Source organism: Equus caballus, chromosome 1, assembly GCF_041296265.1.
Source record: "Equus caballus isolate H_3958 breed thoroughbred chromosome 1, TB-T2T, whole genome shotgun sequence".
NCBI classification, from domain to species: domain Eukaryota; kingdom Metazoa; phylum Chordata; class Mammalia; order Perissodactyla; family Equidae; genus Equus; species Equus caballus.
Genome location: NC_091684.1, coordinates 138,523,684 through 138,550,152, shown reverse-complemented (window position 1 = coordinate 138,550,152; position 26,469 = coordinate 138,523,684). Strand labels below are relative to the sequence as shown.

The following is a 26,469-nucleotide window of genomic DNA, read 5'->3' as shown; positions in this document are numbered from 1 at the left end:
CACTTCCTAAAGGAGCGTCTGGGGTGCCTCTGAGGGTGCAGGGGCTTTGGTGCCAGCCTGGCATTGCTGCTGATCTGCCTCTGCTCTGTCTCCTCTGGACAGTTCTACCTCCTGTGTTGGTGCCACGCCACACAGAGATCCCGGCCGAGTTCCCCCCACTGGATGACTACAGCCATTCCATCCCCGAAAACACTAACTTCCCCGCGGGCATCGAGCCCCAGAGCAATATTCCAGGTAGGCACATGGGCAGGACAGTGGCCTAGGAGGCGGGGGTGCCCTACTGCTCGGCTCTCAGCGTCCTCGGCGTCCCACGCCCTGCACACAGCGCTGGCCCGAGGGCTTCTGACTCAGGACCGCATCCCTGTTGGGAGAGGACCCGTGGCCTTGGCTCCCCGCTCGCTAATGATGCTTTTCTTGGCACGGAGGAGCGGCGGCGTGACCCTTCCGCCCGGCCTCGGTGCAGTCATTTATTTTGGAAGCGGAAATAGCAACGCTGTGTTTCTCTCACCGCCCTCTCGGCCGGGGCTGGAGTTCAGGCAGCATCCCCGACGGTCTGGGGCCTGCAGAGGCCGGGGCAGTGAGGGCCGCTGAGGGTGCGGAGAACTGGCCTGTTGTGAGTAAGCGGGGGGGAGGGCTTCCGACCTGGGTGGGAGTTTTTCCTCTGCAAGGAGAAGTGGGCCCTGCCCTCAGAGAGTGCAGATGTTTTTAAAAAGCCCCTTATTTACATGCAAATAATGTGTGAATCGCCCTGACTCTCGGTGGCGTCAGGAAAACTGCTTGGCAGGGCTGGGCTGGTCACAGCGGCAGAGACTGTGGCTGCCTGGCGGTAATCATGTGCCCCTTTCAGAGCGTTCTCATTTGGACGAGCCTTTCCCCCTGAGTGAGTTTCCTGTGCTGAGGTTGACCACAGGCCTGTGCGCGTGGGTCAGAGCGTTAGAGAGAGACCCGCGGTGCGGATCCAGCCTTTTCAGATCTGTCACAGGTGGCGCTGGTCTCTAGGGGGTAGGTCACCCACTCTGTTCATTTGGTAAACCTTAGAGAGCTAGGGCAGGGTCAGGGGGTCATTCAGAGAAGTAGGTCACAGTCTGTGCTGTCATTGAACTTGCAACCCACCTGGGAAGCTAAGACGTCCGCTATAGAGATGACAAGTAACAACCCATCTGCATGGGAGTGGATAGAGCAGAAGGGCAGTGTGAGGAGGTCGCCCTTCAGAAGATGGACATGGGCGAGGCTGAGGCAAGCCCCCAGCCTCTCTGGAGGGCTGGGCTTAAACCTGACCTTGAAGGATGGGGAGAAGTTATCTTGGCAGAGGCTCTAGGAACAAGCATTTCAGACTTGGGGGTCGGGATGGTGTGAACAGAGGCAGGTAATGATCCAGGTGGGGAGCTGGGAGGCCAAGGGGCATGAGGACAGCAGGATCCAGGAGCTGGTGTCCTCACTCTGAGGCCCAGAGTTCTTCAGCACCTGCTACTGGCGTAGTGGTGTGACTGTGTGACAAGTTTGCAAAAGGTGTCTCGAGGCAAACCGTGCAAGCCATTTAATGAACCACCTTCCTTCTGATTCCCAGAAACCCCACCCCCTGGCTACCTGAGTGAAGATGGAGAGACCAGCGACCACCAGATGAACCACAGCATGGATGCAGGTCAGAGTCTCACAGGGTGTGCACTTAATCCTAGCCAAGTGCCAGCCCTCCCTCCATCTGTCCAGCATTTATGAAGCGACTGCTGTATGCCAGGCACTGTGCCAGGCGCTGTGGATAGAGGAAGAGCTGCTTGCAGTTTGCGGGGGAGACTGACAAGACAACCACCAGTTTCTGTGCCATCTCGTATATGCCCTGATGCGAGATGCCACGTGGCATCACGGGCACAAAGCAGGGCCACCTCACCTAGTCTTGGGAGGAGGTGTTGGGGGCAGAGCAGTATCTTGCAGTGTTGGTTTTTCTTGAGTTGAATCTTGGAGAGGTATAGGTGCTGGCCAAGGTGTCAGGGCGGGCAAAGCGTGTGCCAGGCAGAGTCACGGGGCATGGGTAGGAGAGCCTCGTGTGTTCTGGGGACACTCAGAGAGAGCTCACTGTGGCTGGAGCATACTCCTCCAGAGTGAGGAGAGACAGGGTGGCCTGTCACTGGAGGCTTCAAGTGTGGCAGGGGCCACTGGGGAGCCACTGCAGGTGTTAAGCAGTCTGTGCCTCAGTGAGATGTTGCTGGCAGCAGTGTGGAGCATAGGCTCCATCACCTGAAATAGCTCAAGAGAACCTGAATGGAGGCAGGGTCTTTGCCAGTGGCCAGCGGAGGCCCCTGAAGCATCTATTTTTGTATAGTGACCAAATGTGATCTATGTGTTGCTGCCATGAGGGACCCAGCCCAGTTGTCTCCAACCACATCTCCAGATGTTCCCACGTCATTTGTTATGGGACCAAATTGGCTCCACACCAGCGGCTTCTTGAATTGAACCCCAGCTGCCACATAGAATGTGCGCTGCGTTGTGTGTGGTTGGGTGAGGAGGAGGGGGCAGCCAAGCAGATGTTCTGTTGCGATGATGGAGGGCATGCCTTAGACACACACACCCGCTGGACGCAGCAGGGCCCGCTGCCCGTGCACACAGCCCAGGAGAGTGTGCAGTTCCCGAAAGAAGGACGAAAGACACTTGCATGCTCGTTGCAAACGTAGTTGCTTAATACCTAGGCTGGGCATTGTGGCACTTTGGGGTTTAGCACCCCCTTCCCCAACACGGCCCTCCGGGTGAGTGTCTGACGTGTGAACCCAGCTGGAATGCATCGAAGACCTTCCTGTGTTCCATGCCAAGTGACGGCTGCAAGCTTGCAGCTATTAAACGCTGGCATGGGAAGCAGGCCAGCTAAGCAGCGTCTCTCCAGATGCCGTGTTTTTTCTCACTCTCCACTCTTTCTTCCCTCCTTGCTGCTGCTCTTCATGTTTGTAGAATGATTACTGTTACAGAGGAAAACAGACCAAAGGAGACAGTCTGTGTATGGGACAAGCTGCCGTCTTTTCTCCCTCTCAGCTCTCCTTTCTTCCCTCTCCTCTCCCTTCTTCCCCATTTTTCTCTGTCCCCACTCCCATCTCCCTCTCCTCCCACAAGGGTACCTCCAGGGCCCTGTTGTGAACATTCGTGATTTACTGAAAACAGACACTGGGCTTTGTAGACCCCAGACAGCCTGTGGGTGGGTGAGTGGTCTCCTGTTTATTCTCGTTCTTCACTCAGAGTTGTCCATGTGGAAACTAGTCCAGTTGCTCATGGACTTGGCTTCCCTGCCGGCTGAGATGTGGGGCCGAGGGTCAATCTTGTCCAGCCCTGTGTCTCCCGTAACATGCATTCGTGCCCTTTCAGACCACTGAGAAGGTCCCACTGCCTTCCTGGGTCTTTATGGCTCCAGCTACCACAAAATAGGAAACCAACGTTTATTGAGTGCCTACTGTATACCAGTCATGGTGTAGGCATTTTTTATATGCACGATCTCACTTCATCGCCACAAATCACGTAATAGATGGTGTTTTCCCCATTTTGTACCTGTGGGAAAAAATAAAGGCTCAGAGAGGTTAAACCACTTTGCCAAAGTCCCATAGCTGATGCCCGGTGGCGTGTCCAGACCCCACAGCTGATTTGGAAGCTGTGCTTCCTCCAGGACTCTTCCGCATCTCCCGGTGGGAGTGGATGCTGGGGGAGAAGAGGAAACCTGTGGCTCATCCCTTGTCCTTGAGGAGGTTACAGCTGCGTTTAGGAGCGGGAACAGACCTCCATTAACAACTCAAGGCAGCATATGCTTGAGGCCCAGCCACGAGGACTGGTAGATTTCAGAGGGTGGAGCCGGCCCCACGGGGCTGTGAATAAATAAATAACTCTTCTAGCCCCTTGGATGCTGGAACACAGGAGCAGTGAGCTCAGTGTTGCTCTGTGGAAAGGCAGCCCCTTGGTTTTTTGAAAGGCCGATGCCATGTGGGTCTGTTGCTTTTTTCTAAGAGTACAAGGTGGGGCAGAGGTGATAGAGTAGGAAGACTTGGGTGGGTTTGGACTTTTTCCCACATGCAGCACCGTGTGTTGCAAAAAAAGTCAGTCTGGTTGAGTTGTGGGATTTCTGAGGCAGCTCGCTGAGTTTCCTGAAACCTGGGGAGAGGGCTGGATCGGAATTTCCAGGTGCCTGAGCCTCTGAGAGCAGCGATGGTGATGTCTGGGCCGCCGCCAGCCCCTCCTGTGTGGGAGGGCTAGCCTCCGCTGCCTGGGTCTTTGAGCAGCTGGGGGAGGGCCTTCCCTGCCCCCTCATTTTCCTGGGGGCATAGTTGACAGGGTGGGTTGGTGTAGGGTCAGTGTACCCTCACTGGGAGCTCAGCAGCCCTGTGGGTCGGGGCTTGGCTAGGAGCATCAACCATTGGGTTGTGGACAAGACCTCGAGATCATCCGCTCATCCATCCGCTGCACGGATGCAGACTCGGGCCCCGGGTGGGGAAGTCCGGGCAGGGATATGGGGTTTGGCCTCCTCCCGGGCCTTGGAGGCTCAGCGCAGCGTTTTCTTCCCACTGTGCTGAGCTGCCCCGTCTGGATGCAAGCGTTCAGGAATTTGGCTGTCCAGGCCGAGAGTCTTTTGTAAAGTCTCACAACTGTGTCTCTCCTTACAGGTTCTCCAAACCTATCCCCAAATCCGATGTCCCCAGCACACAATAACTTGGGTGAGTACCTCCTTGTCCATCTGACTGTCACCCCCTCTAGCTGCAGCCCTGACCCGTGGCTGGTGTGGGGAGCGGGCCCTAAGGGTGAGGCTCTAGCCCCCATCCCCCACCACAAGCCCAGGTTTCTGGTTACACTGGTTCTTGGGTCACCCACAGAATGAGGAAACCTGAGAACAGTGGTGGCAGGAAAGACAACCATACGCTGGGTTTGTATTTCCCCTGGGTGGCGGTTAGACGTGAGTGAATGAAAATCCCCCGAACTTCGTGCTCAGGCGATGAGGGTCTGTGGTCAGCCAAGCGTACGTGTGTGGTTTGATGCTGAGCCACCGGCAGCCATGCAGACTCCAGCCCCCCGACTTTCGTAGACTTGTTTCAGATGCACTTATTTGGATTTTATTTGAGCATTTCATCTTACAATGGTGTCTTTTTTATTTAAAACAGCAACATATAAGGAATTATTTTAAAAGGCACAATTGCCCATAATCTCCCCACCCTAATACAGCTGTTTCTATCTCATCACAGTCCTTCTGATGTGTGTGGATCAGGCATATATATTCGTGCCTTTCAGTTGAGATCAAAGTGCATATCCGTTGTTTCATTCGTTCTTATCTTTATATTATTTTGTAAACACATTCTCATATTTAGAGGCCTCCTTTATCATCTCGTGTTCTCTCATGATACTGTGGAGCAGCTGGACTGGCATTTCCACAACCTTCTCTCAGTTGTTGGACTTCTAGGTCATTTTTCTGAGGTTCGCTTTTCTAATCCAGGAGCGTCCTTCAACTCCGGGCCGGGGCCTTCTGGAGGGATCCAAACAAATGAAACATCTGTTCAGTTTTTATTGTGGGGAATTTTTTATGTGTTGGTTTTAGAAAAATGTGACTTTGATTTTGTTTTGACCTTTATTGCTAGGGAATAACTGGTGGCTTAGGAAAAGAAAGAGTTAATCCCCAAGCTTGGTGAGTCAGAGTGCATTGGCCTGGCTTCTGTTCCCAGTTGTTCCCAGTCCTTGACTGATAGCATCAGATGAAGAAAGTCATCATTTGGAACGTGGGGAGGTGCTTGAAAACCCTTTAATACAGGCTGACAAGTGGGCGGTGTGAAATGTGACTTTGCGGGATGTGTTTGAACATCTTTGTAAAATAATATCGCTGGGAGCGATGGGCCTTGCAGAAGAAGCTCAGATTCCTGATGTGAAAGGACCGATTGAGTTATTAGAAACAAGCTCTGAAGGCCGGAAGCTATGTTAACACTTGAGAAATTAAAGGCCAGGACTGTGAACTTGACTCCGGGCTTTCAGCTTTTGGCTGGTTGAGGTTTAATGTCTGCTCCGTTTTACCCCACTGCGGCCAAGGAAGCGCCTTCTGTCGACAGACTGGGGAGCAGGCATTTGCCTTCGACGCCCGCTGCCTGTCTCAGTGGTTCAGACTGAAAGTTGTCCTGGGTGCGGCTTCGTGTGAGTCGCCCTCTAGGTTGTGTGGACCCAGGATGGCGGGATGGTTCTTGAACTTAGGCTCAAGGCAGGGTGCCCTGTTGATGCCCAGTTCCTCAGGCCCCTTGTCTGCAGGTGGAGAATTCCTAGGTCAGTTCTTCCAAAGGAAGGAACAGCCCCCCAGCCCAGCGGGCAGAGCGGCTGCCACTCTGCTGGGAAGATCTGAATGGGAGGACGAGTCAGCTGACGAGTCAGGGTTAGGACTCATGGTGAGACACGGGCGCTGACAGGCGTGGCTTCCTCTCTGCTTGGCGAGCCCTCAAACCCCCCACTTTACCCATTCAAAACTCTCGGCTTCATCCTGACCCATAAAATCTCCTACCCTCCTGGCATCATAGCCGGAAGCGGGTGAGACAATAGTGAGGATGATGGCAGAGATTTCTCGAGAACTTCTTACTGTCACTTGGAGTGCTTCATGCGCCTGAGCCCAGTCTTCACAACAGCTCTCTACGGTGGTCTTGTCATTTTTCATTTCACAGATTAGGAAACGAAGGAACAGAATGGTTAACTAACTCATCCCAGGTCACACAACTAGTAAATGCGAGAAGCTGACTTTGAATTCAGGCCTTCAGGATCCAGAGCATGTGCCCCCGTCTGTAGCAGGACCCCACCCTGCTGGCCCCCTGGGGTCAGCTCTCCCCTCTCTCCCTCAGAAGAACAAGGCTCAAGATGGGCACTTACAAACTTGTAGTTGGGGACAGATGTCAGGTTGAGGACCCTGGTGTCCCGTGTGGTCCCTGGATGGGAGCCCTGCCTGCCTGCTTGTCTCTTCCTCACTCATCCATTCCCTAGGTGCTTCCTGCCCAGTCATTGTCTGCCAGTCCAGGTCGGGGGGAGTCAGAAAGGAACCCTGCCGTCCAGGTGCTGATGGCCTTGTTGGGATGAGCAAGGCAGGAGTGCACGATTATAAAGGGAGAAGTCAGTGCAGATGCATTACTGGAGGGTTCAAAGGAGGGAACGATGGCATTCCAGAGGGGACACTTGTTTGCCAGTGGCTCCACTTGTTAGCTCAGTCAGTCAGCCTTGGCTGAGTTCCAAGTATGTACCAATGCTGGGGGTCCAGAGCTGGGGAGGATGCTCGGGCATTCACAGTCTGGCGTGGTTGGCTGGAGGTGTGTGTGTCCCCCTGTGGTACATTGTGCCAGGTGCCAAGGGAAAAGCACAGAGGAGGGAGGAACTGTATATGCTAAGGAAGAAAGTGCCAGATGGGGTGGGAAGACTCGGAGTTGTGGTGACGTGTGTGAGATGGACCTTGAGCGTGAGGTGGGACATGTGAGGCGCACACGGAAGGAAGGACATTGCAGATGAAGGAACGGCATGAAAGAGCAGAGTGAGCTCTGGCGGCATGGTTGGTTGGCATGGCGGGGGCACAGTGGAGAAGATGGGGCTCGGGGGGCACTGAGAAAAGAGCCCTGAATACCAGGCTCATTTAGCCTCTTCTTGCCTACAGAGCAGTCGGTGGTGGGTTCTGAGTTGGAGGGGTTATCTGATGACAGCTTCATAAAGATTAATCTGGCCACTGTGTGGAATTTAAATTCAAAAAGAAATAACTGGAGACCAAAAACCCCACTTCGGCAGCTGTTGCACTGAAGGATGCCAAGATGAATGCTTTAGAGAAATGGCAGCGGGGTTAGGAGGGGGCATTGGAGAGAGAGTCGTGGGCCTGAGTCAGCAGGATTTATTGACCCTCTTTACCTGGGAAGATGGTGAGGCCTCTTAACTCAGGCAGGACACCCAGGGAGACGGGCTGAGTTTGGGTCAGAGGACGAGGGTGAGTTGCCTGTGCTTAACTGTGTCCAGGAAGCAGCTGGACAGTCAGGAGAGAGGCTGGGTCTGGAGGTGCAGATTTGGAAGTCATTAGCACGTGTGACAGCCTTTTCCAAAGTGGGGCCAGGGAGACAGGATTTTGTCATCAAGTGAGTTTGGAAAGCCTGTACTGAATCTGGGGTCCCCAGGGCACTCGCATAGTAAAGCCTCTGATAAGTCCTGCAAGAAGGAGGCCTGTTTGATCCAGCGTTTCCCCACAGATCTGACCACTGTTGGAACACTTCTCTTATAATCCCATTGACCTTTCATAGATCTCACTCTGGAAACACTGACAAAGTGCAATGAATTCAGCAAAGAGGGAGACCCAGCTCAAGAAGGAAAGAGGGCCAAAGACAGATTGATGGCCCCCTTGGGAGAGAGGCTGAGGGTCAGATGGAGGATGGGGCTGTAGCAGCCAGAGAGGAGGGAGGTGCTGAAGGACGGCAGTGGGCAGGTCCCGCAGAGTAGCAAAATGAGATGTAATAAGAGGCCATTGAGTTTGACATTGAGAGTTCACGGGCATCCTTTGGAGAGCAGTTGTGGGCTGGAGTCAGTGAGCAATGGGCTGAAGGGCCAGTAGGAGGTGCGGAACTGGAGGCAGCATGCAGCAGCGGCAGCCTCTGCCTTTCTTCTTGATGGCCAGTGTGTCCCAAATGGTAGGATGAGGACAGGCACACAGTGAGTTCTTTCTAGAGAAAGATGGAGACATCTCAGGACATCTGATTATGTCTTAGAGAGAAATTATTCTACATAAAGCAAGCATAGGACAGCTGGCTCCTTCTTCATTTTCTCCCAATCCTAGGCAAGGCTGACCCTGCTGTCACAGTAGAGCCACTTCTGGGGCCTCTGGGGAGCCCCAGGGTGTGATTGAGGGCCAGCTCAGCTCCTCACCAGGGGCAGCTCTCAGGAGACCTGGGGGCTTAGTTTAGCAGGGAAGGGAAGTGAGCAGGTGAGGTTCCTGTTATTACGCCTCGTTCTGGATGAGTCACCTGGAATTTCCTAAGCATTTAAGTCAGAAGGACAGGCTGACGGAGGGGGAGGTGGAGAGAGAGGAAAAGATAGCGAGCTGGATCCTGCCGGTGAGTAAGTTATTTTCTGCTTTGAAGTGAGACATTTCGGGAGGGGCCTTGGCCTGGAAACAGGGTACCAGGGATGCCCTGGGGTAGCAGCTGAGCTGGAGTTGAAGGAGGTGATGGTTTCCTGGAGGGCCTCTGCAGAGGGAGCCTTCCTCTCCTGCCAGGAGAGAGGGGCCAGAGTGGCAGGGTGGAGGGAAGACCCCTGGCCCCTGAGAGAGGACAGGGGTCAGGTTGCAGGCCCAGCTCGGTTCCAGGTGTCTTCATGCTGCTGAACGGGCCTTTCCTGAGGCCACCTCGGGCTCTCACCTTCTGTAAGCTTGGGAAATCACGGGTGGGTGTCTTAATGACAGGAAGTCAGCTGCTGGCTGTACCCTCAACTCCCGAGGGTCCGGCTCTCAGACTTGGGCCACTCTTCTTGGCCTCACTAACCCGGTCCAAGGCTGGAAGAGCTGGGCTGCTTTCTGTGTACAACTTGGCTTATTGTTACAGGCCATAGGGAGATAGGTGGGAGTTGGTGCCCCGGATGCTGGGACACAGCCGGCCTGGGCCTCCTGGAACAACCCTCAGGTCACAGGTGGCCCAGACACAGGGGCCGATTCTGCACGGAGGCGGTGAGGGGCTGTTTCACAGCACGTGCCCTGGGCCTTAAACGCTGGGTCTGCAGTGATGAGGAGGCGGCAGGCCAGGCAGAGGGAGCAGCAAGGACGGACACAGGGCAGCGTGAAGGCACAGGGGGACCGAAGCGTGGAGTCTCCTGGACTGAGGTCAGGCTGCCTCCTGCAGGTGAGGAGACCCAGACGAAGCCAGTCCATCCACCTTTGACCTTGAGCCCCGCAGCGCCAGCGCTCCTGGCCTTTCCCGGTCCCTGCTCTCGGTTTATAGTAGAAAGTTAATTTCCCCTCTGCCTCCCCGCTCTCCTTTACCGGATTTGGCTCTCTCGCACATGTTTTTAATAGGCATCCCTTAATCCAAGGGTTGCCTTCTGGGTTTCATTCTGTTTTCTTTTCCTTAAACAAAACAGAAAGTCTATGCCAGCTTGGAATAGGGCTCAAAACTGAAGCCAGCCAATGCGTTAGGCTGGCAGGGGGCCAGTCATGAATTAAGTGCCCCATGCCACTCGAGAAGTCTGGCCGACACCACACTGGTGGGGGCAGGGGGCCCAGAATGGCAGGAGCTGGAGGTTCCTGCGTCTCCGACACCTCTGCTCCAGGAAGAGAGATTAGCACAGACTCAGCAGTCTGGCCCCGAGCAGGGCTGCTTGAAGGGAAGGTCTTGGACACGCGCCACTGTCTGCCACTCCAGGTGTGCGGAGTCCTTGGCCTGGAGACACAAAACCACTCTCCATTGGGACAAGTCACCTTCCTGCTACAGAATCATCATCCCAGAGGGGCCTTTGGATGGCTTGTCTTCAGGTCCTTTTCAAGAAGCAAGCTTGTGTAAAATTGCTTCTGCGTTTGTTGGGGAACTCGTGAAACCAAGGCTGGCTGGTGGGCTTGATTGATGTGGGGGATGGGTCACCACCTGATGGATTTCTTTTAAGATTTAGTGCCAGGACAAGCGTTGTTTCCTCTGCAGAACTAGTAAGCATTGTGTGTCCACCAACCAGAACCATGTAGCATATTATGCTCCCTTTTTTCCTTGTCTGCTAGGAGGCTCAGTGCCAAGCTGAGTGCTCTTTCAGTAGCTATAATCTCACGGTTATCCTGTGTATAGCCTTCTCCTTTCCAGTGTCCTGACTTTTTGTTTCTCTTGTACTTAACCATGGCGTGGATAAGTCTTTTGGTGGGAAAGAAATGAGGGCGTATATGCAATTTAAAAATAAAGTGCCATTCAAAGCAGAACCCAGAGGTGGTAGCCATGCTTTCTGGCCTGCAGCTCCTCTTGCAGACATGCCTTGAGGAAGGAGCAGAGGGGCGATGGGAAGGAGAGAGGTAAAGGCAGCGTTTGTTTTTACTTGTTTGCAGAGAAGAGTAAATGCGTGGCTGGGGTGCTGCTCCCGTTCATCCAAACAGCACTCTCTGACATGGCAGCCTTCAGACTTTGCCTTGGCCTGGCTCCACTGCTCCCCCGAACTAGCATCTTCTTAATTATGTGTCAGGCTGCTGCATCCAGTGTTTTCCACAACACTGTCCAGCGTGTGTCTGCAAGTGGCAGGGATGTTTGGATAAAGGCTCAGATCTGCTTGGGAGGGCCTCCTGGGCTAGGGCCCCAAGCGCCTCTCTGATTCTGAGATGCCTTGCAGCCCACACTTCCCCAGAGCGTGGTTCCGGCGCCATGTTACCCAAGGGGTGGCCTGCCGGCCTTTCTTCTTTTGATGGGTGGGCTGTGTCAGTGTTCCCGAGAGCCTAGCTTGCTCTCTTCTGTCTGGACTCAGCCCAGCGGGGGCTGGACAAGGCTTTATCGTTTGGGGATGAGAACTCTGTTCTGTTCTGCACTTTGCTGGGGAAGCCAGGGCCAGCCCAGAACAGCCACAGCTGCCTCTTCTGGCTGACCCTTGCCAGAAGCACAGTGACCTAGATGGTCTGCCCTAGGTGTTTTCTACTTCACTGCAGTCACGGCTCAGACTGGGAAACTGAGGCCAGAGAGGGTGGTCATGTCCCCAAGGTCACACAGCCAGGTCAGCAGAGCCTGCCCCTGGGCAGTGGTGGCCAATGGCCCTGACGTGTTGGGTGACCACATCGAGTGCTTAGATGGCACTTGGATTTCTTCTTTTTTTTTTTCTTTCAAGATTCTCAAAGCAACATAGCTCACATTTTACTGACCACATTGTTTAGAATACAGCTTATCTCACTGGAATGTCAAAGCATTGAGCAAAGCCAGAGCCGGGTGTGGCTGACGTGGCTCAGCTACCCTCAGGGGCACAGGCTGCAGGCCATGGTGACTCCTGCCGATCACTACCCACTTCCCCAGTAAGTAGCTTAGATCCCCTGTCTTCGCTCCTCTTCCCTTGCTCCACCCTGGGGAGAGAGGAAAGGGCCAGGGAGGCTTTGCCGCTCTTGTGATGGACGTCAGGACAGGAACGGGACGTTCTCAGGTTCATAGAATCAGCATTGTTGTAATTGTTGTTACCGCCATTTATGGAGTGCTTGATGCCTGCCCTGCACTTCACGTGAGTCAACTCAGTTCATCCACAGACAGCGCCTGGTGGTCAAGAAGATTCTCCATCGGTGGCTGGGGGTGTGCTCACACTCACACAGCTCATCCGTGTCTGAGCAGAGAGTGAATTCCGGTCCCTCTGGCTTGCAAGCCGGTGCTCCATGACCTGGTTAAATGTCTAGGGCCGTGGTTCTCACCTGGGGGCTGTTTTGCCACCCAGAAGACACTTGGCAACGCCTGCAGACATTTCTTATCATCGCAGCTTGGGAGGGTGAGACTGACGTGTGCTCCTGGCATCGAGTGGGTAGAGGCTGGGGATGCTTTGCTGGCTGCCCTGTAATGTACAGATCCTCCTCCCCCGAACAAAGAGTTACTTGGCCCAAAATATCGATAATGCCAAGGTCGCGGAACCCGATAGAGGTGTCCCGACCCCGCTGACGACGCCTTCAGGGCGTGTGTGGCGTGCGGGCATGTTGCGGTCTGCAGCTCCTCCCGTGTGTCTAGGTTCTTTTTACCCTCAGGTGGGGTCATGGGTGTAAACCCCAGGAGGAGGGCAGAGCTGCTGTGCCCTCCCCGGGGCACCCGGGCCCCTCCCAGAACAGCTTCGGATTTTTCTCTCTTGGCCTTTACACACTTGCGAAGGTCTGGTGAGCAGAGGTTCCTGGCGGCTCTCGCTGTGGGAAGTTGCCTGGCAGCGGCGAGCAGGGCTCTCGGGCTGGTGCTGAGTCTCGGCATGGTGGGCCCTGCCTGTTGCCCTCACCAGTGCCCACCAAGACGCACCCTGAGGAACCAGGCAGCTCCAAAGAGCCAGTGGTCCCAGCTGGAGGTCCGAGAGGGAGGAAGGAGAAAGAGCAGGAGACCCTCTGATTCTCCATCGAGTGGGTGGGGTTCACGTGGGCAGCGTGGGATGTGGTGGGACTTAGTGCTCCCGGCCCAGGCGCGGAGGGTAGGCTGGAGTGTGCGGGTCCTGTTAGAGGGCTGTGGCACTGAGGCAGGTGGGGAATGACGAGGGCTGGCCCAGGGCTAGGAGGACGGGCCGCTGAGGCGTGCGAGATGATGCGGAGATGGGCAGGAGGAGAGCAGGGGCTTCTGGGCGGGTGTCAACCCGGGATGGCTGGGGAGTCACGGGGAAGGAGATGTGGGGTCACCTGAGGGGGAACCTCTGTTTCAGGGGTCCCCAACTCTTCTGAGAAAGAGAACCAACCCCTCCCAAGATGGCAGTTTTGCTTCGAGGAGCCCTTGGTTGAGGAAGCACGCTGACAGCTAGGACAAACTCAGAGTTTCCTTTAGGGGAGTTGTCCCTTAGCCGCTTGACAGACAGGCGGCTTCTGGGTACATTCGGCAGGTAGTTTCTGTAATGAGCCATGGACCTGCTTCTCTCCACGCCTGGCGCCTGGGGCCCGTGTGCTTGCAGACACCCAGCCCGGCGCGGAAGCCCCCAGCAGCGCCAGCCTGTCATTTTACGGGCTTGGACGCTGCTGCCCGCCAGGCTAGGAGTCCGCCCAAGACCCGGGAGAGCCAAGAGCTGGAAGCCCTTTTGGGGACAGAGATCAGCACAGGTTACTTCAGGGCCTGTCCAGTCGGGTTGCCCAGGTGCCGGTTGGTGCCTGGCCCTCTTTGGGTTTGGCCCAGCACTTCCCTGAGGACTGCTTCAACCTGAGGCCAGGCCAGGCGGGCAGTGCCTTTAGGAGCTAAACCCAAATGAAAAGTGGCAAGGCTGGTGGCACGCTTATCCACAAACCTGAGTATTTTGTCCCATTGGATCCTGCAGATTTTATACAATAAAAGGCATGAGGGCAGGGGGATTATAAGAGCCCCCCTGAGAGGTGGGGAAACAGTCTTCTGGAGCATCCAGGGGACCCCATCAAGGAGCTGGGGATCTGGGGGCCCCTGACCCAGCGGCCTGGTCTGTCTCCGCAGACCTGCAGCCCGTCACCTACTGCGAGCCGGCCTTCTGGTGCTCCATCTCCTACTATGAGCTGAACCAGCGCGTCGGGGAGACATTCCACGCCTCGCAGCCCTCCATGACGGTGGATGGCTTCACCGACCCCTCCAACTCGGAGCGCTTCTGCCTAGGGCTGCTCTCCAACGTCAACAGGAACGCGGCCGTGGAGCTCACGCGGAGGCACATCGGTGAGGGGCGCCCGCCTTTCCACGCTCCCCCCACTCCAGCCCCACTCACACGGTGCTGCGCCTCCTGCTGGAAATCGGGGAGAGGACCCACCCCCACCCCCAAGTTCTGATTGCATTTTTAGGGGGCCAGACATGTAGAGTTCAGGTTGCTTGGTCATTCCCACTCAAAGACATACATCGTCTCTGAAAATTTGAAAACCACGGAGGAAAACCCTTCACTTAAGGGGGGGCCAGAAAGGGAAGTCTATGAGAAAGCAGCATATGTAGTTCTCCTAATAAAAATGCCTTAAATTACTGACTGGTGGATAAGCTGGTAGCCAGTCTTAGAGAAGTCATCTTTTCTTTGTTAACTTCCTATATGATTAGTCTAGGAAACTTGGAAAAGGTAGAAAGCGAAGAATTGCCCACTGCGGGAACACCACTGCTGCTCACCTTCTGCTTCCTAACACCAGGAGCGCAGCGAAAGACGGCTTTCTTAGTTTAGGGAAGATGGAGCTGTGGGCTGTGTCACTTGGTTTTCTTATAAAATCATCATGCTAAGGATATTCATAATTGTGTGATCCAGAATCACATAGAACGGCTGTATAGATGGTGTAGTGGGGTATTCTCAGATGTCATGCGGAGCCGCCAGGGTTGGCCGAGGGGCTCCAGGGCAAGCTCAGGAGCTGGGCAGGGCCACAGGGGTTCTGGCCCACGTGAACCACAGCGCCTCTGCTCTTGCTGTGTTGTATCTTGGGCGTTCACAGATTTCATTTGAAGAGAGGATTTTCTAATTAAGCAAAGTTTGGAAGCCATGGGTCTGAGCCGAAGTGCTCATTTTCCAGGGGATAACCTGATGCCCAGGGAGGGACAGAGCCCTGCAGAGGCCACACAACAGTCAGTGACAAACAGCCCCCTGCCTCCGAGCCTGGATCCTTCCCAAACAGCCTCTCCATTTGTTTCACTTTAAAAAAGATGCTGATCCTGGTGGCAAACACAGGTGTTTACTTATTCTCTTCATACTTTTCTATGTTAGAAAATCTATATTTCAGAAATTACCCAAACAGAACAAACGTTTCTGTTCTTTTCACCTGGGTTTTCCCATCTCCACCTCTGCCTCCCGTTCTTGACCGACATAAGGCAGCGGCCCCTCCTTGTGGCCCCCCGAGTCTGCCAGCACCCTGTGTGTCTGTGAGACCAACGCCTGCAGCACCGACCCAAGAAGAAATGGGGAGTGGAGTGGGTGGGGGGTGGGACGGTAGCGGGCCGAGGGGCAGGGGAGCACACTTTCCATTCCACTTGACGTCGCGCCCGGAAAATCGGGCCCTGTGTTCCGACACTCTGGGCCTCTTCCCCAGGAGCGGGAACAGCGACCTTCCCGTGCAGAAGGGAACATCCCCTGGCTGGGCAGAGAGCTCATTGTCAGAGTGTTTACGTAACTGCTTGAATTGCAGAGCCAATTTAAAAATAATTTCTGTCCATCTGGAGGGGATTTAGAGATGAAGGAAAAGTAAATGAAATAGACCTGTGGAATGTTTTAGAAAGACGCACTCAGGGGAGGAAGGTGCAGGGGGTGGCACTGAGCCGTTCCTGCAGTGCAGGGCTCCTGGGTGTCTGCTGCCTTGGGAGGAGCCCGCCCATTTACAGAATGAGTTTCTGCATCTTGGAGTGGGAAGGGGCCTAGTGGTCGTGGTGACAGCTGACACCTAGGAGGCACTTACTGTGTGTCTCACAACAACCCCGTGAGGGGCTTATTGTTATTACCCCCACCCTGCAGACGAAGAAACTGAGGCCCGTGGCTAGTCAGTGGCAGAGGCTACCATGGAGACTGAACCCATGCTCTTTTCTCTTGTCCTCTGCCCCCTCCGGCTTCAGGAACCCAGCCTCGCCCATTGTTTCCCCTGCGCGCATTTAGGCTTGGGCTCTGGGTCCCATTCCCTGGTGAAGGTGGCAAAGAGCCAGTCACAGGGAACCTCGGCTGCAGCTCTGCCCCTTTGCTAGCCTCAGCTAGCCCAGAGCCCCAGCGCAGGCTTGACCGGCTTCTCTCTAGGGCGGGGCGTGCGGCTGTACTACATCGGAGGGGAGGTCTTCGCAGAGTGCCTCAGCGACAGCGCTATCTTCGTCCAGTCTCCCAACTGTAACCAGCGTTATGGCTGGCACCCGGCCACCGTCTGCAAGATCCCCCCAGGTAAGACCACTTACCCACCGAGCTGCCCTGCGGTCCTCTCCCCACAGCACATGCCCAGGATGCTGGAGAGGTTTCCTCTTTCTTACCTTTTCTCTTCTTCCGTGTTTGCATTGCCAACCTGGAGGAGCAAACCTGGAGGGTTTTCTCTGTGCCTTACTGTCTTACTGTGCTCTCCCTGAACCTCCAGGGAGCTGACGCAGCATCGGACGGATCTGCCTTTCACCCATGGGTACCACTCATTGCCCTGTGCACACCCACGTCCATCCTTCCTCCCTCCCTCCCCTCCCGCCCCCAGCAGACCTTAGAGGCCAGCTGAGTATACAAATCAAAGGCACAAATGGTTTTAATACGAGGGAGGGGTGCCAAGCACCGAGCAAGCGGCACAGATAAGATGCTGTTAGATCCAGGGGGAGAAACACGTGTAATGGTCAGGGTGGATCATGGAAGGCTTTGTGGAGGAGAAGGCATTCAGGCCTTGAAGGAAGGGTCGGCATTAGGCACAAGGTGATGGTGGGGTGGGGACCACGAGGGCTTTCCAGACAGAGGGCACCATATGGGCAAAGGTCTGGAGGTGATGGCGGGCAGGGCATGTACGGGTGGCACTCTGGCTGGAGGAGGGGCTGAGTAAAAGGGGACATGATTAGAAAGGATGATGGGACCAGGCCTTGGAAGGACGCAAAAAGGTTTTGCTTTTACAGTCATGCGTCGCTTAACGACAGGGATGTGTTCTGAGAAATGCATCGTTAGGCGATTTCATCGTTGTGTGAGCATAGAGTGTCCTTACACAAACCTGGATGGTGTAGCCTACAACACGCCTAGGTGGTACGGTACTAATCTTATGGGGCCACCATCGTACGTGCAGTCCGTCATTGACTGAAACGTCGTTGTGCAGCGTGTGACTGTATTCTGGGGGACTGCTGAGGGTTTTCTGAGCAGGGCTGATGAATCCACACCAAGAAGGGATGTCAGACTGCACCTCAGAGGGTAGCTCAGATGGGACCAGGCCAAGGCAGAAGGCCAGGTGGGAGGCTCATCCCACCTAAGGCCTCTACTTAGAAAACCAGGGCACCAGGGCCCAGCCCAAGCCCACTTCTCACAGACGCGCAGCCACTGAGCTTGAGCCCACAGAACACGGACTGTGACGGGCTGGTAGAGTGTGTGGCCTGGGTCAGGCCGTTGACCGTGGCACACATGTGACGTGTCTTTTCCTGCCTGCTAAGTGGCAGATGATAGTGGAGCAGTGGCCCATGCACAGCGTCAACTTAAGAAAGCAGAAAGTCTGAAATGATGAACAGTGCTCTCCATTTCCAGAGCATCGTGTGGTCTTGTTTACAGAGTACATTTATATCTTTGATCTCACTTGGTCCTCTCCTGTTGTTCTGGCTGTTCAGGTGAGGAGGCATGTTGAGGAGATGAGTTCAGAGAGGTAAAGCCGTCTGCCCAAGGACACACAGCTAGTAAATGGCTGAGCCAGGATGAGCCTAGAACTGACTATGTAACCTGTGACTCTAGCGCTTCTCTGCTTCTTGGCTCAGCTGGGGGCCGGAGCCCACGTTCGGCCCTGCTTCCCCACACTTCCCCTTGGGGAGAACGAGAAGAGGAAGCTTAGTTGCCGTGTTGGCGTTCTGCCCCGCCCTTCCCCAGCCCTGCCCTGTCTTTCTGGTGAGGGCTGAATTGGCCATGGTGGTATTTGTTAGCTCATGGAGTGTCATCGCCAGGAGGCCCTCCAAGGCCAGCCTCTCGTTTTACAAAGGGGACACAGGCCTACAGAGAGAAAGTGACCAGCCCAGAGTCACACGGCTGGAGGAGGAGCCGCCAGCGTTGGCCGGTTGATAGATATCTCCTCAGCTCACCTCCTGGGCGTTTCCGGCGTGTGCTTTTGTCTCTGTTTTTCTGGTTGACACACTCCTGGCACTCGGGCAGCAGGACTTCAAACAAGAGATTTATTAGGGACTTTATTCGTGCCTGTCTCTAGTTTTACGGCTTGGAGAGTTGGACACACACCTTCACGTTGCTGCGAAAGTCACCCCGACCCAGCCTTGTGTCCAGAGGCCAAAACGTGGCCCAGCCCTCTCGCTCCGTCCTGGCCCCAGCACAAGACGGCTTTATCAGAGGAGCCCAGGTGCAAGGTGCCCCGGGCTCCTCTGCTGAGCTTCCCGTCAGGATGGCGGGCCGCGTAGCCTTTCAGCCGGCCTGTCTCTGCCGGCACGCCCTCTGTCGAATGGCAAGGCCTCGTGTTCGGCAGGTGATCAGCTGTGGGCATTCAGCTTGGGTCCCTTGTGTTTCTGTTCCCTGGAGTCCTGCCTGGGCCCCTTGGTCCAGAGCAAGGCCCACCTCTCCAAACCATCTCCCTTGTTCTCAGTGGCCGACTTCACAGTCGCCCTCAGCCTTCCCACAGCGCCGGGAGCTGGCGCTCACAGGCCAGTGTTTAATTCTCCCCCTCACGTACGTCAGCTGCGTCTCCCCACTGAGGTGGTGGTGGCTTCAGGGGCAGGGCCTGAGTGGGCCCGTCCCTAGCATGGTGCTGAGCGTGCAGTGCGTGGCCAGTGTGTAGATGGACCACGTGACACTTCAGCTGTGTGGGTTACACCATTCTGGGTGATGCAGGGATGGCTTGAGCCAGAAGGGGAGCACTGGACACATGTGACGTTCGTCCCCACAAGCGCTGTTTTTCTTCTCTTGGCAGGATGCAACCTGAAGATCTTCAACAACCAGGAGTTTGCAGCCCTCCTGGCGCAGTCAGTCAACCAGGGCTTCGAGGCCGTCTACCAGTTGACACGAATGTGCACCATCCGCATGAGCTTCGTCAAAGGCTGGGGAGCAGAATACAGGTCAGGTCTGGGTGCCATGTGTCACGGGTATCCCCCTACAGGTGACTCCGCAGAGCAGGGGCTCCTCAGAGATGAGCTAGGCCAGCCCTCCCCCCCAAGAGCCGAGAGACCAGGGATCAGAGAGGGTCGGCCTGGCAAGCTGGGGGGGCCGTGCCTCACTTGCTCACCCAGCGCTTCATGCTTTCTCCACTGCTGTGGACACGTTTGTTCCATTTTATCCAGCACAGCCCTGGGTGGGGACATTGGCATCCTCCTCTGTGTGTGGATGAGGAACTAAGGCCCAGGGAGAGAAAGTGACTTGCTTGAAGTCACATCGTGAGTGGAAAAGCTGAGCCTAGAGCTGTGCCCTCGTGGCTGCTTCCTCGGGGCTCATTTGGGGCAGGTGTTGGGACAACCCTCTCCAGGGAGTTAAGTCTTTGTCTCCTTGGTCCTGCCCTCCTCTGTGGCTCCATCACTGACTTGGGGGACCCTGAGGATCTAGGCGGCTAACACTGAGAAGCAGGGAAGGGAGGAGATTTGGGGCAGTCATAAAGGAACAGAGTTTACTTGCTCAGAAAAACGATTTTGTTCAGAGTTTCAGGTATTGGTTTAAACACGGCATTGACCAGGTGCCTGCCTGGTCTGCTCTGTCGAATCTCTCAGACCACTCTGGTTGGGCTTAGAGAAGCCAGTCCCTTTTCTTTCCATGCCTGGACGGGAGTTCCCTGAGAGGCAGGGCCACGTGCCCGTCCTGCTGCCCCCCGCCCAGCCCCACTCCCTGCGGAACGCAGAGGTACCACACGTCAGCCGGGGCCAGCGCCTTGCGAGCTGCTCTCCCCATCTCTTCACTTTTCCAGATGTTTGGAATCCGTGTTGTTGTGCAGTCATTCTGCACCCGGGCCAAACCCATTTCAGTGTTGGCTCTGGGCCACCGTTCATGATGAAATCCAGATGAGCATGACTTATGGAAAGTCAGATTCTCATTAGAGGATTTCGCTCCATGAAATCCTCTTCTTCCATTTACCGTATTTGAGCTGCTGTTCCCTGTCTGCTCTGCGGTGCTGGACAACACAGCACCTTGGTCTGTGGGGTCTCTCTGAGATCCGGGGTGAGTGACCAGTTGAGCAATCAGAGGCCAGACGTCAGGAGAACCCGGTTATGACGGCCTGAGGAGATGAGCCCGGGCCGAAAGGCGCAGCCCGAGGGAAGTTCTAGCCCACCTTTTAGCCCGGGCTGGAATCATTTTAGGGGACAAGAGTTGAAAGGTTAGACAATTAATATTTTTTGAGTAGGGAAGGGAAACATTTAAAGATGGACCCCAACAGAAAAGAGCCAGGGGGAGGTCCCTTTGCTTTTCTTACACTCACACTGCAGTCCGGGGGGCCATGCTCTGGGACCCCAGATCGGGCGGGCACCCAAGGCCGAGCGCACAAGCCCATGTCTAGCCCTCCACTTGGGCGAAGTGTCAGCCAAGTAAGGAGGGCGGTATCCTCGGGCCAGCGGCCCTCAACCTGGTGCGGCATCGCAGCCCTCCAGCTTCAAGAGCTGGGGAGAGGCCCCTTGGTGGCAGAAGCCTCGGTGGGGGCCCCGTATCACCACGCTGGACAGGCTGCCAGCAGACCCAGTCCTGGGCGGCCCACCACGTCCCCGCCACCTGGCAGCACTGCAGAACAGCCTCACTGGTGGGTGCGGCCCCTTCCCAGAACAGTCTTGCCCTCCTCCTGCCTCTCGGGCCAAGGAGAGTAAGGTTTCATCCTTTCTGTCTGTGAGGTGGCCGAAAGCGGGGCCCCGGGCCTAGGTCTCTCACCTCCAGCTGGCACCGGCGCCTCCGGCCTCAGCAGATAGCCCTGGGAGCTTGCCTGCGAGCTGCGTCATCAACCAGCCTGAAGTTAGACAAAGTGCTTTGGGGAAAAGAAACGTGTGGTGTGCCTTGGTTTTTTCCAGTAATTGTTCCATGGCTCGCTCTGCTTGTAAGATTTTCCAAAATAAGGCCATAGATGGGAATTATATTAGCCATTGGGAACCGACGGCATGTGGACTCTGTCGGCGCTTTGTAAAAAACACCCCTCGATCAGACAGACACGCGTCATCGCGGGCTGCTGGGGCCGGCCCGGGGCTGGAGGGGGGAGCTGTAGGTGCCGCTCGGGACGGACAGGATCCAGGGAGACCTTTGCTCAGGCCGGAGGGTCTCCGTCGGGGGGCTGATCACGGCAACCGGTGGGCCTCTGGGCTACCTGGAATTTGCCTTACATGTTTAATTCTTTGAGGGCCACCTCCTTCCCCGTGGGAGAACCTGCCTTACTCAAAGCTCTTCCTGATTGGAGGAGTTCAGCCTGGCACCTCCTCTGGGGCCGGATCTAGCAAGGCAGGAGACCGCTCTTTGGCTCTGAGAAGACAACTGTCACCAAAGCAGGAAAAGGTGTTCTTACTTGTCTATGTGTTCTTCTGGACATTTTTTAAGTCCCCCACCCACCTATTTTCCTGTGTCTTGCAGGAGACAGACAGTGACCAGCACCCCCTGCTGGATCGAGCTGCACCTGAATGGGCCTTTGCAGTGGCTTGACAAGGTCCTCACCCAGATGGGCTCCCCAAGTATCCGCTGTTCCAGCGTGTCTTAGAGACATTGGGTGTGAAGGGGGAGGGTGGGGGAGGGCGGGTTGGGGAAAATGGCCAAGTAGGAGGTGGAGAAAATCAGAACGCAACTCACTGTCATCAAGGAAGAAGAAATTTTTCTCCCTCAACCAAAGCGGCACCAACCTGTTTTCCAAAATACAGAAGCAAACTCAGAGATGGAGTTTATGAACAGCTATGTCTGCTGAACACCTTGGCCCTTTGGCCCCAGTTGGAAGGGCAAGAAATGGCTTCTGCTCTGGTGTCTGGAGCAAACAGGTAGTATTTCGCCATCTGTCCCCTCCCCCCAGCCCTCTTCTTTTTTAATGACAGCAACTGGGATGTCACTGTCCAGCAGGAGATGGCGCTCTGTTCAGGAGCGGAGTGTGAATTCACCTGGAGTGTTTTAGGCGGGTAACAGCCTCTAGGGGTTTGAGCAAACCTCATGCCCAGCACTCTGGCGCTTTTGAGAACAGCCTCTTCAACCGAACATTCCCGAGCCCCGGCCGTCCCACACACCCGCACCCTGCACCCCGGAGCCGGACTGACGTGGTGGGGTAGGGAGGGGGCTCGTCTCTCTCCTCCCTTCTCAGAGTATCCTGACTGGTGTGAGTGGTGTGTTCAGAACGTGCACACGGGGACAGTGGGGAAAAGCTGGTGAGCGACACCCCTTTAAAAACACTCTTAAGTTTGTCCTTTCTCACTTTGAACAGTTGGAAGCATCTGCTGAGGCTCAGTGTGTATACAGTGTAGTTTATATTATCACGTTAATCTCAGAGAGATTTGAATGACGTGAAATAGTCACATGAAGCAGGAGGCAGCTGCCACGTGAGGGTGTTTGGGCTAGGGCGGCACCGCATCGCAGGGTCTCCAGGTGTCTGCGAGACCTCACCCTGTTTCTCATGCATTCGGCTATATTGGTTTACGTAGTCAGTTGCATTAATTAAATGGACTTTATCACATGCTCTTTTAAATGTTTGTTTTATATTAAAAACAAAAAAATCCTGGCTTGGCGCATTGACTGGGAAACCAGAGTGGGACCCAGCAACTGCCCTCCCGAGGTGAAGCTTTTCCAGGTTTTGTTGAGAAGACACCTGCCAGCACTCTTGGAAGCTGAAATTATGAAGCAAATTCACCAGAAGGGAAAAATCTCAGGCCAACATAGGCAAAGGAAAAGGGCTATTGAAAATTTTTTACACCTTTGAAAATTGCAGGCTTGGTGCAGAGAGCCCTGTCATCTTCCCCCGGGATCCGAAATTATCTGGCTCACAGTAGAGGATATTCAGCAACAACTATAGCGGGCCTGTCGTGTAATAAGTACTGTTCCCAGTGGCAGTTAGTGAGATAACTCTTATAAATTATTTCAACTGGAAAAAAAAATCAGAGCCCTCGCCTTTGGCCTTTTGCAGAATACAGCAGACAGAATTGCCACTTGCAATTGGTACTTTATTCTTTGCTGCTGTTTTTTGTGTGAAATGACTTATTCCATATTTTGTCATGGATTTCTGCCAGGAAAAAGAAAGGGATTTCCTATGGAAGTCCTGTCTTATTCCAGGTGATGAAAGTGGATACTTTGGGCAGGTATAAACCTCAAATGTGATGACATTTCTGATGCTATATGGAGATGTTGGGGGCGTCCTGGTGCCTCACTGGCAGGATCCTACACTGCTGAAGCTCTAGCCTGGAGGTGTCTAGGTAGGAGAGCTGCTTGCCAAGCCTCCTGAGGACACAGGAGGACGGGAAGAGCACCTTGACCGCCCTGTGCTAGTCTTCTTGCAGGACTGCTGACACAGAACCCAGAGACAACGCAGAACCCCTCACTCCGCCTGAGATGGTGAAATACTGCAAGGCTGAAGCTTTTGCCTGGGATGAAATGATCTGTGGATTGCTGCTCACAGGCACAGGAGGCTGCCTGAACCTCCTGGGTGTGCATTCCTGCTCCCCGTCAGGTCTCAGTCGTGGTATGAATTGTTCCCTTTCGGCCTCTGCTGGAGCAGTCATGGTGCCCCTCCTAAAAGCATTGGGCAGTGGTCTCAGAGGGCCTGCATTCTCCACCTGCTACATGCTCCCCAAGGTGGGCTTCCTGTGGCACACAGCCGTCTTCCAGGTACTTGGGAACTGGCTTCAGGTACAGCCCCATTTTGGTGATCCAGCGGTCACGTCCTGCTATGTTCGGATGGTGTCTTAGAACCCTCAGTGCTCAGAGCGGAAGGCTACTTCTAGGAAGTGGGAAGTTTGAATTTTGTGTTTTTTCCAAAAGCTACTTACTTGGCCCTTTTTCTTTATAGACTAGACTGCTGGAGGAGGATGGATGAGGAAAATGTAGGTAGGCCCACCTTTGGCACCACTGAAAATAAATTCGGTCACACCTAAAGGTTCAGACCTGGTGCCACTCCCATCAGAGAGGCAGTGCGGGCGCCTTGGGGCATGAGTGATAACAGTGTCCTTTCTTTAAGTCACAAAACTAGTTTTAAAATCCTGTTGTATGAAAGGCATTTATACATTAAAGCTTTTTAAAGGACACTTGAAAGGGGCATAAGGAAACAAGGGCGGCTCTAGAGGGGTGACAGTAGGCGCTGGAGAGCAGTTTTAAGTGTAGTTGTCCAGCTACACTCCGTGCGCTGTTCCCCCGGCCCAGGCTCCCCGCCAGGCCCCTTCGCCTTGTGGCTTGTGCTGACACTGACCCAAGAGCAGCTAGCACGGGCCAGGTCCCGGCCCCAGTGCCGCCCCGGGAGCCAACCTCGATTCCCTTCCTCTCCCCTCCCCCTCCCTAACTCTATTTAGTAACTTAGATCCTTCCAGCCCTAACCTAGGTAGCTGCCCCAGCGGGTTCGGGTTACAGGCCTGAGCTGGAACGTCATCTCAGTTGGCCACCTTCCTGGCAGGCTGTAGGTCTGACATTTTGAGACAAGCCGAGAGTCAGGAGCGGGGACTTTGACTCTTATCTGGGAAGAATACACATGAGGGCAAGGCTGCTGGCAGACTTCTCCATTGTCCTTATGTTGTCGGGGTTGTATTTTTTTATTGACCGTGGTGATTATTTTTTTAAATCCTTGTTAATGTATTGGAATGAGCTGTAGCACATATCTCGTGCTTAGTTTGTTTTTCTCCATCTCCCCTTGGCTTCCTAGAGTTTGGACATATTCCAGGGCTAAATGCTTTTACTCAAACCACAGAAAAAGGTTTTCTTTAAGTAATGTGTGCCTGTCGTGCATGTGTGCGCGTAGTCTGGGGAGAAGGCGGGGATCTGATTTCATTCTGAGCCTCGAGCTGCCCTTTTGGAGGCTCCATGATGGTTTCTGCTGGGCCGGAGCTCACGTTAGACCCCTCTCGTACTCCTTAAAAGGAAAGCGAGGGAAAGGAATCTGCATGCTTTTCGTGGGACTGTTAACCACGGGGGTTACCAGGAGCGAGAGAGGGCACGAGTTTAGTTCCGGACCCTGTGTCTTACTGTGTGACTTTAAGTGGCAGAGTTGCGAGTTTTCCCCAAATCTAGGGAAAAAACCTCAACACAGCTATGTTGTACCATTTTTCTTTGTGTGGTATAAGTGTTCCCTTCTAGAACGCCTTCAAGTAACAGTCTTTTAAGGAGTATCAACTACTCCTCAAGTGGGTGGGAAAGCAGAACAATGTACACAAAGGGACATGGATCGAAAAAGGCGAGGCGTCTCTGGTTTGGAAGGAGTGAGTGGGGAATGACTTGCTATACAGGCAACTTTTCAGAAACACAGCTATCAGATTAAAAAACTCGGCTATCGTGTAAACTGGATCGAGATGTTCTCTCAGTGATTCTGTAATTGATTTTTTTTTATGCTGAAGTAATGTACACTCTAGCATTCTGGTGTTTTTATATTTATGTAATAATTTCTTAAAACCATTCAAGACATAACTATTTAATTTTTTGAAGAAAGTTGGAAAGGTCTCCTCCCACGGACAGTGGCTGGGAAGAGAATGCTGGTTGAGGGTACAGTGGCTTTTTGGCTCAGCATCCAGAAACCAACCCAGGCTGGCCAAACTCACAGTGGCGTGTAAAAACAGGCAGCTGTGAGTCAGAGAGACGCCCTTCCACGGGGTCCTCTGAACCAGGCAGCGCTCCCTTCCTGAGGGTGAGGACCTTGCATGGACGGATGGAGCTGCCTCCCCTCGCCCTCACTGCTGCTCTCGCAGCCCGGCCATCCTGTTCGGGAAGCGTGTTTTGGTGTGTGTTCCAGGGGGGGTCTGGAACGTGGAGGATGTTGGTTCCCTTCACTTCTCAGCCAGCCTGACCTTTTAATACCTTTGTAAAAAGCATGTATGTATTTATAGTGTTTTAGATTTTTCTAACTTTTGTATCTTAAGAGCAGAGCACCCGTTTAAGCATTGTACCCCTATTGTTAAAGATTTGTGTCCCCTCTCTCCTTCTCTTCCCCCTGTAAGTGCCCTTCTAATAAACTTATCATTGAAAAGCTCCTGTGCCAGGAGCTCAGTCTGATTATTGCTGCCATGTCTGAGTGGGGAGAAGGTTAAAAGGGAGCCCCGCGGGGTCCCAGGGCCTTTGGAATTTGGGCACCAGAGGAAACTCTCTCTGAGCCCAAGCGCACTTGGACGAAGGATGCCACGG

General features: G+C 54.4%; 1 protein-coding gene across 3 annotated transcripts in view; it reads left to right on the top strand.

Moving 5' to 3' along the window:
- Window positions 1–26,340, top strand: part of SMAD3 (SMAD family member 3) — a 116,785-nt gene extending 90,445 nt beyond the window's left edge. For all 3 annotated transcript variants that reach the window (XM_023654980.2, XM_070270062.1, XM_070270071.1), the window contains exons 3-9: window positions 103–234; window positions 1,568–1,642; window positions 4,629–4,679; window positions 14,070–14,282; window positions 16,312–16,449; window positions 19,136–19,280; window positions 21,754–26,340. In XM_023654980.2, the coding sequence (XP_023510748.1) occupies window positions 103–234; window positions 1,568–1,642; window positions 4,629–4,679; window positions 14,070–14,282; window positions 16,312–16,449; window positions 19,136–19,280; window positions 21,754–21,877 (878 nt within the window). In that variant the 3' untranslated portion in view covers window positions 21,878–26,340. The remainder of the gene's footprint in view (window positions 1–102; window positions 235–1,567; window positions 1,643–4,628; window positions 4,680–14,069; window positions 14,283–16,311; window positions 16,450–19,135; window positions 19,281–21,753) is intronic.
- Window positions 26,341–26,469: the final 129 nt, after the last annotated feature.